At 39.3% G+C, this 16,940-nt stretch overlaps 1 protein-coding gene across 2 annotated transcripts in view; it reads right to left on the reverse strand.

The window, feature by feature from the left end:
- The window catches only part of LOC121869332 (uncharacterized threonine-rich GPI-anchored glycoprotein PJ4664.02-like), a 143,378-nt gene that overhangs the window by 122,275 nt on the left and 4,163 nt on the right, over nt 1-16,940 (reverse strand). Inside the window, exon 2 of one of the 2 annotated variants that reach the window (XM_042370627.1) lies at nt 1,026-1,165. In XM_042370627.1, coding sequence (XP_042226561.1) covers nt 1,026-1,165 — 140 coding nt within the window. Of the gene's footprint in view, nt 1-1,025; nt 1,169-16,940 lie in introns of both variants that reach the window. The other variant, XM_042370626.1, reaches the window with a different exon arrangement.

A 16,940-nucleotide genomic window follows, 5' to 3' on the forward strand; every position in this document is an offset into this window, starting at 1 on the left:
TGATAGTGCCTCCTGCACCATGATAAACAGAAGGGGGCTAAAGACAGACCCTTAATGGACCCATACTTTCACCTAAAATTTTTCACTTTCCCTCACCATTTACTCTCATGTGGGGTTTTTGAGCCCTCACATAATGCCATAACCACTCAACTAATGCACTACTTGACTCATAGCTTTCCCATTGCCCACTTTACTACTTCATGAAGTACCTGTCTAATGTCCTTTCTAGGTCTACAAATATGAAGTACAATTTTCTTTTCTTCCCTAGATATTTCTCTTCTAGCTGCCTGGCCATAAATATTGCCTCTGTAGTCCCCCTACATGGCATAAATCCAGCAAGCTCATGAAAAAGGACAGTGGTTCCCATGGGCATTATGGCCTGTTAAGTACAGTGTTTGAACACCCCACTAAAGACTGAGCAACTATCTTCAAAGCAAACCATTGACTTTCACCTTCCTAGCTTCAAATTTATGGACCCATTCTGCTGATGAGCCTACAAGAGGTGGTGCCCTATTCAGAGGGCAGCCATGGTACAGTACATTGACTTGTCGCCTCTGGATCAGCATGCAAGTTTAAAGTTGGCCTCTATTCCCTTTAAACTGGCTAAATGTAACATGCAGCATGGTTAACTAAATGAAACATGAATGAGCTCCTCCCATCAAAATATATGCAGAGACCTTTGCACCTTAAACTAGCTAAGGCAGCTGTTGATGCAGCCACCAAAGATATGATAATTCCATTTACTGATTCCACCACATGAGGGAGGACAACAGAATCACTAATGGTGATTCTATTTATAGTCTGTAGTCTAATGAAGAGGAAAGTCTTTGCTGCAAAATACTTTTTTTAAGATATAGTTTCCAAAGCAAAGGTTTACCAATTGCTTAGATTTGTTCCAGCCACTTATGTCAAGTCTCTTGGGTACACACCAATGGTTTAGTGAGTGCATTATACTTGAGTAGCCAAGAGGAGGATGGTTAACCATAAAATTATCTAATAAAGATGAGTGAATGAAGTAAACTTACCTGTAGAGAAAGGCTGCAAGAGGCTGCACTTGACTTACATCTCCTTGAACAGTACCAGCAAGGTGTTCCCAACCGGACAGCACAGCACTCACTCGATTCTCGTAGCTTACACCTGGTCGAATCAATTGGCTCTCAATCTCCTGCTGACAAAGAATGAGTGTCATACCAATGAATCACATTCTCTTCAAATGGATGAAAATTATCACCAAAAATATTTCACAATAATTTATTTCAAGTACTCATCTCACAAATATATTCACAGTTATATGAATGCTGTGTTAAAGACTTATGTCGATATATATGGGAGATATTAGTCCAGTATTTACTACAACAAAAAACAGTGATGAATCCAAACTCTTCTATGCACTGTAAAACATACTCTAAGGCAGTGCTACTCAAAGTGTGGTCCGCGGACCGGTGCCGGTCCGTGAGCCATCGTCTGCCGGTACGCGGAGAGTTTTCAGAAAAGAAAGAAACGATAGTCACGTTCCACACCACGTGACACTGCCGGGACATCTGACTCGGTCTTTTTTTTTTTTACATTTTCATTGTAGTTTTTATATTTATTATGGCTATATTTTTCATTTACTCACTCATGTTAAAAGTCATTGCTGTGCAACTAACGAATGCGATATAATGAACAGCAAAACAGCGAACTGAAATACGTATAACAACACCTTCATGATGATGTGGCGTTTGACTCTGTGGGAACCACACCTGGGGATATCAATAGGGCGCATCACCTTGTGTTGCCAGAATTGCCACGTTTCTCGGCCACCAGTTACGCCATATCCACCCAAAACATAAATCTTTTTATTTTAAGTATGGTAGTTATTTAATTTCGGATAAAATAAATGTATGCATCCCATTAAAAGAAATGACCGATTTTTTACTATGCGTGCCAGCCGTGAAGGGTGTCACACAGCTGGCAACCCTGCTATTCCACACGTGTGGATCAGCAGTCTGTGATGTCAGGTCACAGGTCAGTGGTTAGTTACCATCAAGAAGTGGAACAGAGAGCATCATACGGGTATCTGCGTGTTTGTCATTTGGGACCCCATCCCAACCCACTTTTATATTCATTATATTATTCCTGTATAAAATAATATTACTACGAATGTTCAAATAATATTTTCTCTGATCATAAACAATTAATTGTATGGCACAAATATGGTACTGGTCCCTGGCACACTGGGAAGACTTGTTACGTCAATGATGATTGGCCTTAGAATGAATAAGACATCATGTCTTCATGTTTAGTACAGATAGTCTCAAAATGCCCCTGAAATAGGACATATCTCAAAAGATTTTCCTGGGGGGGGGGTATAGGCCCCGGGATTGGCTCGCTTCACTCGCCGGTCCGTGGCACATTGAAAAAAAACCATGCTGGTCTGCCACATCAGATAGTTTGAGAAGCGCTGCTCCAAGGTACAGTACACAGATGACCTGGCTCATTAATGACTTTTCTAAAAATATTGTAGCTAAAAAAAGCTATACTAAGTCTTTGGTACCCAAAAAACCACCTTGGCCGGCACTGCACACGACCGCCTTCACTTCCCAAATTTGGAAAGTTACCGGTAAGTACTTTTGCCATAAACCAGGGAGATTTTGGACAGTTTTGAAGAGTTTTCGTTAATAACTCCAGTTACAACAAAACCAGATTTTTTTTATTATGATCAATGGATAGGGTCTGTATCCACATTATATGCTAAAGCTAAAAAAAAAAAAAAGCATACAAACTATCCATAATTATTTTTTTTAAAGTGAGTAAAGTTGTAAAGTCAGGATTGTGGTGACTTCGGACAACCAATGATTTATGTAGAAAACGAGTATACACCACACAGCAAGTTTTCCTGGAGATGCATGGGTGACTTTGCACACTTTGTCATTTTATTATTATTTTTGTATTTATTTATTTTGCTAAATACAATACTATAGGTCACTTGGTACATTTTCTAATGACTCACTGAATTACAAAATGAAATATGTATGCATTGCAAAGTTAGAAATGCAAAATAAACTTGAACAAGAGTTTATTTACTTTGGTCAAGGCCCTACATCAACATCAAAAATCATAATGCACTTTTGATTAAGTTCTGGTTCTAGTAGAACAAAAAAAAAAAAAACTTGTGCTCATGAAAAATGAATCTGAAAAAAGGCACAAAAACAATAGCCTTAATACCCTGTCTGCAGTTGCCATGAAAAAATAAAAAAATAAAATTAAATATACAGGTATTCCTCGAGATGTGAATATTCATGATATGAAAATTCACTAGTATCAATTTCCTAAATTGACACCACAATTTCATGTTAAGAAAGCTTTACCTGCTTAAATGAATTTGAGTCCCGGCAAAAAATTCAAATTGCGCACCCTAGGGAGTCAACTGGGGCAGCCACATCCCCCTAGCACTTTTCTTACCAGGCAGAGGAAGGAATTATGTTATGGTTATTTTCAACTCATAATTTCAGGTATAAAGTAGAACCTTGATAAATCGCACTATTTGGGGCAGACCCCAGTCCAAAAAAGGCAAGTCAGAAAAAAGCAAATACAGCTCCTCCCCGACTTACGACCACCCGCACTTATGAACCTGCCTCAGTCGTACCAAAATTTGGACAAATTACGTATTTTCGAGTCCAAAAGTCAGTAAACAGACAAAATTTTCATTTGTAATTCACATTAAAATAGCTAACAAGCTTAAAAGTGAGTGTTTTGTGGTGCTGAGAAGAAAAAAGAGACACCCAATTTAGATTTTCTATGTACAGTACTGTATTATTTACGCATTTCCGACTTACGACCTGGATTTGGATCCCTAACCCCGTCGTAAGTCGGGGAGGAGCTTATATATGTATGTGCAGTATATATATATGTATATGTATGTATATACAGTGGGGTATGCTATAATGAACGGATCCTACTACGAATATTCCTATAACGAACGGTTTTACCTATAAAATTGAGAATGCTATAACGAACGAAACTCCTACAACGAACATTATTTAATTTTTTTTTTTTTTTAATTTATTGTTTTTTTATTACAAATATTAATGATATTCTTTATTTCAGGGGTTTAGATGCATATTTATGCACTTTTTTACAATTTTTACAATTTTATATTATATTTTTCAGTGTTAAGTGGTTGTATTTGGGGGCCTGGAACGGATTAATCCTATAACGAACGAATGCTATAACTACAAGGTTCTAGAACCAATTAGATTCGTTATAGCATACCCCACTGTACCACAAAATTGGAGAAATAGTAAGCAAAAATCGCGTTATAGCAAACAAGCGTTCGCGTTATACAAATATCGTTCCTAATTCATAAATCGCGTTAGAGCAAATTCGCGTTATCAAAACACGCGTTATAGCAGAACTCACTGTAGGCCTATAGCAAATTTGATTAGACCACAGTACAGTATTCAGTATGTGTTGTTTATTTCATAAGATTTTTTTATTAATCTTCCCCCGCCCCCTTTTTAGTATTTCTGGTGACCAGAGCAGCTCAGTCTGAAAAAATCAAATTCCGATACATTGAAGTCTGATTTATCAAGATTTTACTGTACAGTAAAAGTATAACTTTCTTCTTCTTTTTCATTCAGTTATATGCACAAACAATCCTACATAAAGAATGTGCAAAAAAATAAAAAATAATAATAAGAAAAAACAAATAATAATTATAATAATTATCATAAGGTCAAAATGAAAAGAATTAATATTTCTTCGTGCACCAGCGAGAGTTAGCAGGATGAGCTGTGGGGGGGGGGGTGTATTTTTCAACTCGTAGTTTCAGATAGATAAACTTAACTTCTTTGCCTTATTTTTTACTCAGTTACATGCACAAACAATCCTACATCCATAATGTGCAAAAACCATAAGAAAAATAACTATGATAAAGTAAAAAAAACATAAAGGGAATAAACATTTCTTTGTGTGTGAGAGCGGGGAGGGAGCGATGCGGATCAGCAGAGGCGACCAGGGTGGTTGATATGGCGACACTTGAGGGCGGACACGCATGAAGCAGCCAGCATCAATGTTAAACTTTGATTTAGCCTTCCTTAATAGTCTTAGCTGCATATTTCCATCTAGAGAGTATTTTATTCATGGTTTTTAATGTGTTCGGTAGTAAATTACAGTAGTTGTGTAATATTTATTATTAGTTAGATAAGTTTTTTCTTGTTTGTGGAACAATTTCATGTTTTGGGGTTATGATATTGGGGTATTTTTGTAGCTGGGAAAATCCTCACAAAAATCAGAAACAGGACAACAAAATGTATCAAAATGTAGAAAAAAAAATGAGTCTACAGTACCCCCAAGTCAACTCCATGCTTTGTTATTAAAATTGGGTTGGTTGGGTTGTCACATAGCAATTATTTCCTCGTAAATTACTCTGTAGAACAAATGGCATCAGAGCACCAGCTGGGTTGATACAGAACAAGTATACTGTATAGCTATTTTCGTCACTTCTAATAAACACGAGAAAATAAATACACACCAATACGTTCACAACCTCCTAGATCAAAATTATCTGAGCCAACTTTTTAAGTTCTACTTATCATGAATATCACGTGAATCGCGTCATCGTGCGTGAGAGGGTTAATAAAGGAGTTAACCTTTTAGGGGCAGAGGTCCTTCCTAAGCTGAATAAAATCATCTAGCGTTAGCCCTATATAAATCGTCTGCCCCTCAGCCAGTATAAATCGTCTGGCATTAGCTAGTACAAATCGTCTGGTATTAACCCTTAAGCCCTGGGTTAGGGTGCTGCTGGCACCGATAAATCGAGAAAAAAAAATTACGGGACAAGGCGAACGTTTTGGAACGTCTCCTGGGGCCTAAGAGTTAACCAGTATAAATCGTCTGGCCTCAGCCACTATAAATAGTCTGACATTAGCCAGTATAAATCGTCTGGCATTAGCCAGTATAAATCGTCTGGCATTATCCAGTATAAATCGTCTGGCATTAACCAGTATATAATCGTCTGCCCTCAGCCAGTATAAATCATCTGGCATTAGCCAGTATAAATCATCTGGAGTTAGCATGTGTAATTGTCTGGTGTTTACCAAAATAAACTATCAAAAGTCCACTTGTCAAGCATATGATGCTATATGTCACCTCATAGATGTTTTGGTGTTCACCTCACGTGTTATTTGGTCACCAACAGTGGAAACGACCATGGGTGGTACACACAAATGTTTTTTTCCTCTGTGAAGATAATCCGGCCCAGTAATAGACCCCCTCATTTTCATGTTGTTGTATAAATTAAAGAATTTGCTGTCAATGAAACATCCAATTGCAGTCGGTCTCTCAAAGCAACTGCATTTGTAATTAGGGAACATCTACCTCCAAGAACCGTCTCTCATCAGCCGGGGTAATCTTCTTCAACCTGTCATACCTTGGTTGGTCTATTATGATTTCCCATCTTCTATACCAAAGTCTGACTATAGGCTTGGACACTCCAAGTCCTCTTGCTATGTCAGCAATATAAAGACTGGACTGTCTCATGCCGACCCATTTTAACCATTTTTTATTATTATTTGTTACTGCCACAGTAAGATAAACTAGAAGAGAGAGAGAAAGAGAGGGATAGCCACAATAAGATAAACTAGACGAGAGAGAGAGGGTGAGAAGAGAGGCATAGTGTTGACAACGTGTTTGCTGACGTGTTTAATATGAAACAGATGGCCCTCGCCTCGGGCTGCAATTGCTCTCACAGTAGTCTACCGATTCTTGCAGGAGAAACAACACGCTGGTCTAACCCTAGACCCTAAAACGTGAGTGTGATCGTGAACTAGTACAGCCTTTAAATAAAAACTCTAACTTTAATAAGTATATTTATGTACCGTAATTTGATCATATTATACAAATTGTCTCCTGATGTATCAACAGTTATAATATGTGAGTTATATTTAAGATGTTAACAGGCTATGTACAGTGACCCTCGTTTAACGTAATTTCGATTAACGAACTGCCTTCCATAAGGATCTTCAATTCGGTTAACGAAAAAAATTCGTTTAACGAAGTTCTTACGAACCGACCTCAACATGTTTTCGCTTGCACTGACCGGGCAACCAGCTTTAGTATCAGTCCGCCAATACATTAATCGGTTCTAGGGCTTAAATTCCTTACTATTTTAGTAAATATCAAGAAGTTTATACTATTCAATAATTTTAAGTTTAATATTCAATTTTTTAGTAATTTTAACAATTATTGAACATAACTGAAGGTAAAGTGACAAGTTTAATGCGCGGCATCCAGCCTCTTAACACAGCAAACAGGAGTTAGTCTCTCTCTGTTTTCACTGGAGGTAACATCTTGCTTGAGACTCTCTTCAACTAAACGCTTTTTTCTGTGTTTCCAAGCAAATTATTGGTCATTTTGAAATATATTTTACATATTGACAATATATAATGCAGTGCAGTGTTGATTTAAAGAAAATAATCTTGAATTACACCAAGAGCTGGGTGACCCCAATGCCTTCTCTTCTTCCCTCTCCTCCACCCCCATTCTAAATCCCATCATCATCATCATCATCCAGGAGCCTTCTACATACACACCTCAAAGTAAGTGAACTTTTCTACCATTTTTGTTGAATTTAGGAAATTTTCGGTGAGCTGGAACCAATTACCCAAAAACCCATTGAAACAATGGTTTCGGTTAACGAACTTTTCGGTTAACGAACGACCTTCTGGAACGAATTGAGTTCGTTAACAGAGGGGTCACTGTACTGTATATTGATTGTATTATTCATACTATGTGTGCTGAGATAACAGCATTTGTTATATGTAAATTGTTCTTTAACAAGTTTTGACCGAATTATATGGTACAAGTCAACGTTGAGGGTTTATTTCTCCAGCAACAAACCAGTAACGCTCCTATGAGCGTTAACATTATTATTATTTCTGTATCTGTACCGTATTGCTATAGCGGGTTTTTTCTCAGCCGAGAAAGGATGCCCCGACCCCTCCCCAAGAATTACAGCTGATTGGCTGTGGCAAACCTGTCCAATTTTGTCCTGAAGTAATGATGTATTTCTAAATGAGTTCATTCATAATCATTGGGATGACCGTTTCTGACGAGAAAAATGTGTCTTCAAATGGAGGAATGTGGGTGGAATAGGACTGGCTGGCTGGCGTGACTGCGTGAGGGCGGGCAGACGCCAGAACAGCAGGGAGAGGCTGGCAATGCAGGAGTTGCCGACCTCAGCGAAATATAACATTTTTTATTAACTTGTAAATAAAATTTTTTGGTATATAACTGTGTTTACATTTTCCATTATTATACTACAATATGATTAGTTTCAAATACCTAATGAAGTTAGTAAATGTCTGTACACTGGTGCATCAGTGATCAATGTGACCACTGGGCCATTAGTGGAAAGCATGGAGTGGTTAAGTGCATGACCTACCTAAGCTGTTTGGTTACCACAGGTACATTGATTCCTTAAAGAGTATTCGCGGTTTGGGCTTTTCGCGGGGGTTTCAGGAACGTAATTCCTGCGAAAAACACGGGATTACTGTAACTGCAATTTAAGCCATCCAGTATACGTCAACTTGAGAAACTGGTGGAATATATGACGGTTTGGGTTTGGTATTTCAAGGTATGGCTCTCAGATAATGCCATAGACACACAGTGACTACACACAACAATCTTTGACCAAACATTGTTAATCTGGGTGATTTTAACCACTCCATCCTCTCTCCTTATGGTAACATGAGTAACATTCTTGGGTTTTCATACACAAATTTGCATTATGATCTAAATTATTGCATTAGGGTTTTCATACGCAAATTTGCGTATGAACTAAATAATTACAATAAAATGATTTTATGTTTGCGTATGAACACTGGATACGCAAGATGCACGTTTGGCAATGTTGGTGTGACCTGGTAACTATGTAGACTGCCTCCAAGGTTACATGAGTAACCACGCCAGTCGTCCTTTGTGGTTCAACGAAGCAGGATGTAACCTTGACCTACATTTCCCACCTTTTCTCGTGGCTTGTGCTGAGTTCTTGTTCATCACAGTGATTTCATTTATTGATAACAGTGTTGTGATAATTTTGAACTATTCTTCGTGTTATTGGTGAAGGTGGAGGGGTGGGAAAACTTAAAAAGTCAAGAAGATTGCACCACATGGTGACAGTGTGGTGCTCCTGAGGCCTCTCCCAGTGTCATAGGCCCTTCCAGTGCAAGTGATAGTTTGTCTGGCCCTTCAACAAGCAGTTCTTGTGTGAAAGGAAATGCCCAGCATGTTGTTGCGGCTAAAATAAAAAATAAAAATGTGGTTCTCATGAGGCATCTCGGCCATACCAGAATGGCTTACCTCTCCCATGTGACCACTCATCTCCCTCACAAGTGCTCACTACCCGTACTCCCACTAAAACTAGATTTAGTCACCTTGTTCAGGCTAAGCACAGCACTTTGGGGCACGAAGGAGGAGGGGAAAGGGTGCGAGGGGAGGAACATCACCAAATGCTCCAACATCTAACAACATGTAAGTACAGAAATTCATTTATTTTTGCAAAACTTATGTAATATTTTTATGCATTACATTTAACCACCAATAATTTCATATCGATTTTGAAGTTAATAAGCATTTATTAACACATTATGCATAGTTTATGTAAAAAATATAGAAACTTTGAGTGAGGTATTTTCTCATTTGGGAGCTTGAGTGACAGCAATGCACTGCAATTTGTGTTATACTCGCATTTACATATGGATATACAGTAAAACCTCGATTAACCGACCACATATGGGGGGAAGGGGCCGACGGATAATCCAAAAGGTCGGTTAATGGTACATAAAGTCTACGGAAATAAAACATACATTTTCAAAGTACCTTTCCCTAATCTACCTCATTTAAGTCCCTCTATTCATTTTTGTTCATTTGCCATTCATATTTCAATAGAATTTGCTTGAAAACATTAACCACTTTAGTAAATAAATATGAACCAGCACAAAAACCGTAAATAAAAAAATGGAAAAGTCAAAGAACATATGTCATCACAAAAATTGTGACCAAGTCCCAGGTTGCTGATCTGACTTTCTGCCTCATTTACACACAATTGCAGGGTCTCAATTGTTTCTCTTAATATTGACAACACAACATACATACAGGTACATTGTTTCTCACTCTTGATTTTTTTTTCTTTTTTTTCATTTCTTCATGGTTCTTTATTATTATTATTATTATCATTATTATTACATTATCGCCCCTCGGGCCCCGATGTGGGTCAGTGGCCTGTGCCATGGGTGGGAGGGTAATCCCCGTGTAAAAAAAAAAAAAAAAAATATTAGGGGTTCGGGATTGACGGTTAATCCGAAAGTCGGTTAATCGAGGTTTTACTGTACAAGTAATCATTTTATTGTGATTACTTATATAAAACTATTTGCAGATAATGTATTTACAATGCTAATGCAACAAATGCTACCTTTTTATCTCCAATAGTAAGCTTGCTATGACTCAACACTGTATGTACAATTATCTTTTGCGCTCGGAGGAATTTTTTTTTTATTCTATACTCGGCCTAGGCGCGCTCATCAGAACACACAATTTACACCGAATGATATATTTATTTTGTCACAACTCCTTTTCTCAAACAGGGTGAAGGTAGTTTTAGGCTTAAGGTTATATTATAAACTGTAACAGACTTGCATTGCTGGAATCCTTGTGAGATACCAAATAATTTGAGTATAAAGATCACATAGTTTGCACAAGAGATAAAATTTTTAATCCTTCAGTGTAGTACATTTGAGTACAAAGTGAATACAGTAATATGTTGCTCAAAATTAGGGCTTTTTCACAGGAAGAGGTTTGTATAACTAACCCCAGTGGTCAGGATAAAATGTACGGGATTTTGGGTGTTTTTTATGTAATTATTTATCGTTTTTATACATTTTGTACATTCGCCAGAAGATTCGGACAGGTGGCCCCCTCCCTTTTAGTTTGGATCTTCGAGGGTTCATTGTATATGCAGACTTCCATATACAAACAATACCTCACTTCTTGGGAATCAAACCCTGGACCTCTGCATGTGAATGCAGGTGACTGTTAGATATTCCAATGATTTACTTTGTGATCCAAATCACGTGAAGTCAGTCTGCAGTTCGGGAGGGACCTGCGCGAGGTTATGAGCCTATAGCTAGCCTATCCTTTGGAATACTACCGCCTACTTTATCAATCTAAAAAGGATCAGTAAAGGACAACTTACATAGACGACCCAATAAATAAAACACAGACATTACAATACAGTAGCATGTTGGCCGTATTAATGTACTGTATCATAAGTTGCAGTACAGTAAATGTGTTTCATGGCTCTGCATTGGAGGTGAACCTAATGTCTATCAGTAGAGAGCTCTTACTGCAGGGGTGGGAAAGATACTGCCTGCGGGCCAAATTTTGCCAGCCAGATTATTTCTGTGGCCCGCCATTGCATGTGGCAATGGAGATTTTTTCTTGTTTAATCTTAGAAAGGATCAATATTACGTGGGAGTTGGCCACCCATAGTAGCAAGATCGGTTCACCACCTGCTGTCCTGGCCTTGTGAATACCCCAAGTATGGTTATCCATAGGGATTAGGGATAGGGAGGTCAGTAAACCCTTACCTGAGAAACACATTTTTAACCAATGTCCTGGAAGGCCACACCCACACCTCAATATTGTGTCCCACACTGACCTGGGCATCCAGCACCAACACTAGAGAAGCTCAGGACATTACTGTGGTTTTGCAGAATTTGTGCTTTGTGTTGTTGCCCCCAACCCATAATTTTTAAAATAAAAATGAGTGAATCTACGAAGAGGAAAGCTGAAGCAGTGTCGAACATTCAACAAGGAATGGACTTCTAAATATATTTTTACCAATGTGGATGGAAAAGCAGTGTGTTTAATTTGTAAAGAAAGTGTGGCAGTACTAAAGAATTACAACTTAAATCGCCATTTTGAGACCAAGCACTCCAGCAAATATGAAAAATTTTCTGATGAAGAAAGCTAATGAGATGGTTGCTCAATTACAACAGAAAAGTATTTTTAAAAACAATTTGCATCCCAGGATGATATTACAAGAGTGAGTTATGTGACTGCTCACAAAATTGCCAAAAACAGCAAGCCATTCTCTGAAGGAGAATTTATAAAGGAATGTATGGTTGATTCTGCCTCTATTTTATGTCCAGAAAAAAAAAAGTTTGAGAAAGTAAGTTTGTCAAGGCAAACAATTGTAAGACATGCAGATGACATTGCTGAGAACATGTATCTGCAGTTTAAAGAGAAAGTAAGGACTTTTGAATATACTATTCACTGGCACATGATGAAAGTTGTGATGTCATTGACACAGTGCAGTTGTTAATTTTCATTCGAGGCATCACCAAAAATTCTAAGATCACATAAGAATTGGCATCAATGCAGCCACTGAAAGAAACAACTGGAGAAGACTTATTGGAGGCAGTAAATAACTGTATTTTGAAATTAAGAGCAGAGTGGAAAAAAATGGTAAATGTGACCACCGATGGAGGGCCAAATCTGACAGGTAAAAATGTTGGATTGCAGAAAAAAATTCAAGATCAAGTCAGAGAAATAAATGCAGAACAAAATACTGTATTGTCTTTATACACTGCATTATTCATTAAGAAGTCCTTTGTAAGTGTGTTTTAAATATAAGCCATGTCATGGACACAGTTGTAAAAGTGGTTAATTACATTCGAGCAAGAGGATTAAATCACAGACAGTTTATAACCCTGCTTGAAGACTTGGAATCTGATCATATGGATGTTCTGTTCAGTATCACACAAATGTGAGGTGGTTTAGTTTGTGAAAAATCCTGAAAAGAGTTTGGGAACTAAAAGAAGAGAATGGCTTATTTTTGGACATGAAACAGAAAGCTATAGATTTCCCACAGTTATATGATGAGAAATGGCTCTCCGATTTTGCATTTGCTGTTGATATCATGGGTCATATGAATGACCTGAATTCAAAGCTACAAGGGAAGGGGGCTTTAGCACATGATTTATAAAGAAATTACTTATTTTGTCTTGTCAGATAGCAACCAAACAGTTTGCAACCTTACAACAGATTGCAGTTTGTGATCAAAATGTACAGTAGTACTCATAACAGCTACTTGACTTGCATGCCAAATTTTTACGCCGATTCGAAGATTTCAAATTAATTGAAAATGACCTGTCTTAGGTGTCTTCTCCCTTCTCATTTGATGTTGACAAAGCCCCATTTGACCTACAACTCGAGCTTATTGACCTGCAATGCGATCCTCTATTTTCTGAGCAGATGAAATCAGTGCCTCTTCCCGAATTCTATGCATCTCTTAATGACTGTGCATTTCCAAAACTAAAGGTTCATCCCCAAAGAATGCTTGTGATGTTTGGATCTACATATATATGTGAGCAGACATTTTTGGTAATGAAGCAGAATAAATCAAAACTTAGAACTGGAATGACTGATGATCACCTTGAACAAGCATACTTTTCATTGTAACAACGGAGGCAACACCGGACTTCAATGGTCTGGTTAGCAATCATCAGTGCTGTCATTCATCCCACTAAGTAAGTTAAATAATCTTATCAACATATGAACAATTTCAAATATTACATAATTACATATTGGTCTTTTAACTTGCTTTTATTTATTTATTTTTAACCATTAAAACTTAATTTTATTCCTTTTTATTTATCAAGAAGAACCAATAAATATTAAAGTTTATAAATTTTATTATCAAGCAGAGTGCAGCAGTGACAACGTGGATCAGGGACAGCTAAAATCAGACATGGACGACTCCACCCAACCACCACTTCCCTAGGGAAGAGTAAAGACAACGTCTCAAGAGAAGAAGAATTTCAGCCAGCAAGATCGATTCTGTTTTATTACGTTTATGTACTTAAAGTACAGTATTACCCCGCTTTACGCGGTTTCACTTTCCGCGATTTCTCATTTACGCGGTGCCTCGCCAGAACCGAACTTTCAATTTCCGCGGTGCATCTACCCTTATACGTGCAGTGTCTGGCTCGACGCTATTTTTAGATTCGACCCTCCCGCCTGCTCCCGCCTGGGCAAGCCACGCGGTAAGGTTGCCCAGTGCATGTCTCTGTAGCGTTATCAGTGACATCATATGACGTATCGGACTGTGATTGGCCATGCATCCTTACCTCCCTCCGCTGCTAGCTGTGATTGATTTAAAGTAATATGACGTGTCCACCCGCGGGAGGGAGGGAGGAAAGACGACGCTTGACCTAGCCGCGGCAGTTTCATCCTCCAGGCCACACCGTGTATACGTGCATCCATTGTTCTGTGAAATGGCTTCCGCCGGACCACCGCCACCAGAGAGAAACCTTTCCTGACCTGGAACCAGCCGCCCTAAGCCAAAGAAGATAGGACGTTCCCTAAGCTACGAAGTGAAATACCAGATAATTCAAGATTTGGAGAAAGGATCACGTCAAGCTGATCTCGCGCGCCAGCATGGAGTCAACGAATCTACGATTCGTACTATTAAGAAGGATGCAGCCAAGATCAAAGAGCACATGAGAATCACAAAGTCTGCAGGTGCTTCAATGATCAAGTATTGCCAGAACAAGGTGCTGCTAAAGGTGGAAAATTTGCTGGCGAGTTACTTGATTCGTCAGGCGCGACACAACATGGCGGTGGATACGCGATCCGTTCAAGAGTACGCACGTGAACTGTATGCAGCAGTGTCACGTAAGATGGGAATTGCAGAGCCCAAACCCTTCAATGCTTCCTCTGGTTGGCTGCATAGGTTTAAGAGGAGGAACAATATCACCAACATCAACATTGGTGGTGAAGAAGCGAGTGCTGACCGTGTGGCGGCTAGAGATTTTCCTCCGTTCTTACGTGAGGTTATGGAGGAAGGGCAGTACACTGACGACCAGGTGTTCAACATGGACGAATCCGGCCTATTTTGGAAAAAACTGCCTACCAAGACCTTTGTTGTCCAGTCTGCCAGCAAGATTCGGGATTGGAAGTTGCAGAAGGAGCGCATCACCGTCCTCTTTACCACCAATGCCTCCGGTACCTGTAAACCCAAGTTATCGGTGATTCACACAGCCCGCAAGCCGCATGCCTACAAGAACGTGGACATGAGCAAGATTAATGTCCACTGGCTGACCGCACGCAAGGCGTGGATGTTCTCTGCTCTGTCACTCTCCTGGTTTGATGACCGTTTCATACCTGAAGTGAAGAAATTCTGCGAGCAACAAAATGTTCCATTCAAGATTTTGTTGCTCCTTGACAACGCACCAGGACACTCGCCCCTACTTATGGATCGTCACCCCAACGTAAAAGTGGTCTTCCTTCCTCCCAACACTACGTCATTAATCCAGCCCATGGACCAGGAGTTGATCTGCAATGTGAAAGCTGCATACTCGGCAAAGAAATTCAAGCTCCTGAACGACTGTACCAACACCAAGGATGAGTTGCGTAAGCTGGGTGACACCGATAGCGAGAGCAAAAGTGATGACGACAAGGAACAAGAGGTGGTGACTCAAGAAGTTCTCATCAGACAGTTTTGGAAAAAATTTAACGTCAAACAAGCTGTAGACTTCTTGGTGGAGGCATGGGATCAGCTGTCTATAGCTACGATTCGTCACGCATGGAGGCATGTGTTGCATGGTATACCAGGTGAGAGGCGGAGTCAACCTGTGACTGGTGAGGTTCAGTCTGTGACAGTGGCATTGGACCTTGCAAGAGAAGCTGTGCACAGTATTACAGCTGAAGGCTTCTCCGAGACCACCAAAGAAGACATCCTGGAGGTGATCAGAGATCCTGAAATGACTGCCGACGAGATGTTGGAAGATGATAACGTCAGTAAAGAGGAAGGTGGTGCGTCAATCCCCGAAGAACACAAATTAATGCATAGTAATATTAAGGGTGCCATCGAGTGTGCAGAGAAATTAAGCTCTTCCTTTCCAACGACCATGACGATGACCGCTATGAAGTCTTCCATACCCGTCTGGTGCAGGCTATGGAGCTGTACATCAAGGCGTATCAAGACAACATCAACACTAGCCATCAAAAAAGCATTACCGAGTTCTTCGCCCGCAACCCACCACAGCCAGTCAGAGCCAGTGATAGTGACAGTGAAAGTGACTTTGAGGGATTTGTCAGGGAGGCCCTGACAACTATGACTGATAGTGATGGTGATTCACCTGAGGGCCAGGAATCTGCCTTCTGCCTCGGAACCAGCCTCCATCCCCGTATACCGACCCATCTCTTCTACTAACGTAAGTGTTACACCCAACCTATAGTTTTCCTAACCTAACCTTTATTTTTCCTAACTTAACCTTTATTTTTCCTAACCTAACCTCTTCTATATTAATTGTGTGTGCATACCGTCATAAAGTTAAGATAATATTTTTACTACAACATAGTTTTGTGTCGTCAAAAAGTGGAGTTTGGGGGTCGGGCCAGTCTCTATTTCAATTAATCCCATATGTTCTGTTGTTCACTTTACACGGATTTCACTTTCCGCAGTACCCTGTGGGTTCAATTGACCGCGTAAATCGGGGTACTACTGTACTAATTATACTGCACCTTAACTCTATACAGTGATCCCTCGGTTAACAAGCGCCTCGGTTAACGATTTACCTTCCATAAGATTCTTAACTTCGGTTAACAAGCAATCCCTCGATTAACGAGTTTTTTACGAGCCGACTTAAACATGTTTTCGCTTTCATTTGGCGGTCCACCAGCTGTAGTTTTAGTCCGCCAATACAGTAATCGATTTTAGGGCTTAAATTCCTTACTATTTTAGAAAATATCAAGAAGTTTATACTATTCAATAATTTTAAAAGTTTAATATTAACTTTTCTACTCATTTTAACAATTATTGAACATAATTGAAGGTAAAGAAACTAGTTTTCTGGCGTGCCATCCAGCCTGTTAACACACCAGACAGGCGTTAG

The sequence above is a fragment of the Homarus americanus genome, unplaced genomic scaffold (assembly GCF_018991925.1).
Source record: "Homarus americanus isolate GMGI-L3 unplaced genomic scaffold, GMGI_Hamer_2.0 scaffold36734, whole genome shotgun sequence".
In the NCBI taxonomy this organism is placed as follows: domain Eukaryota; kingdom Metazoa; phylum Arthropoda; class Malacostraca; order Decapoda; family Nephropidae; genus Homarus; species Homarus americanus.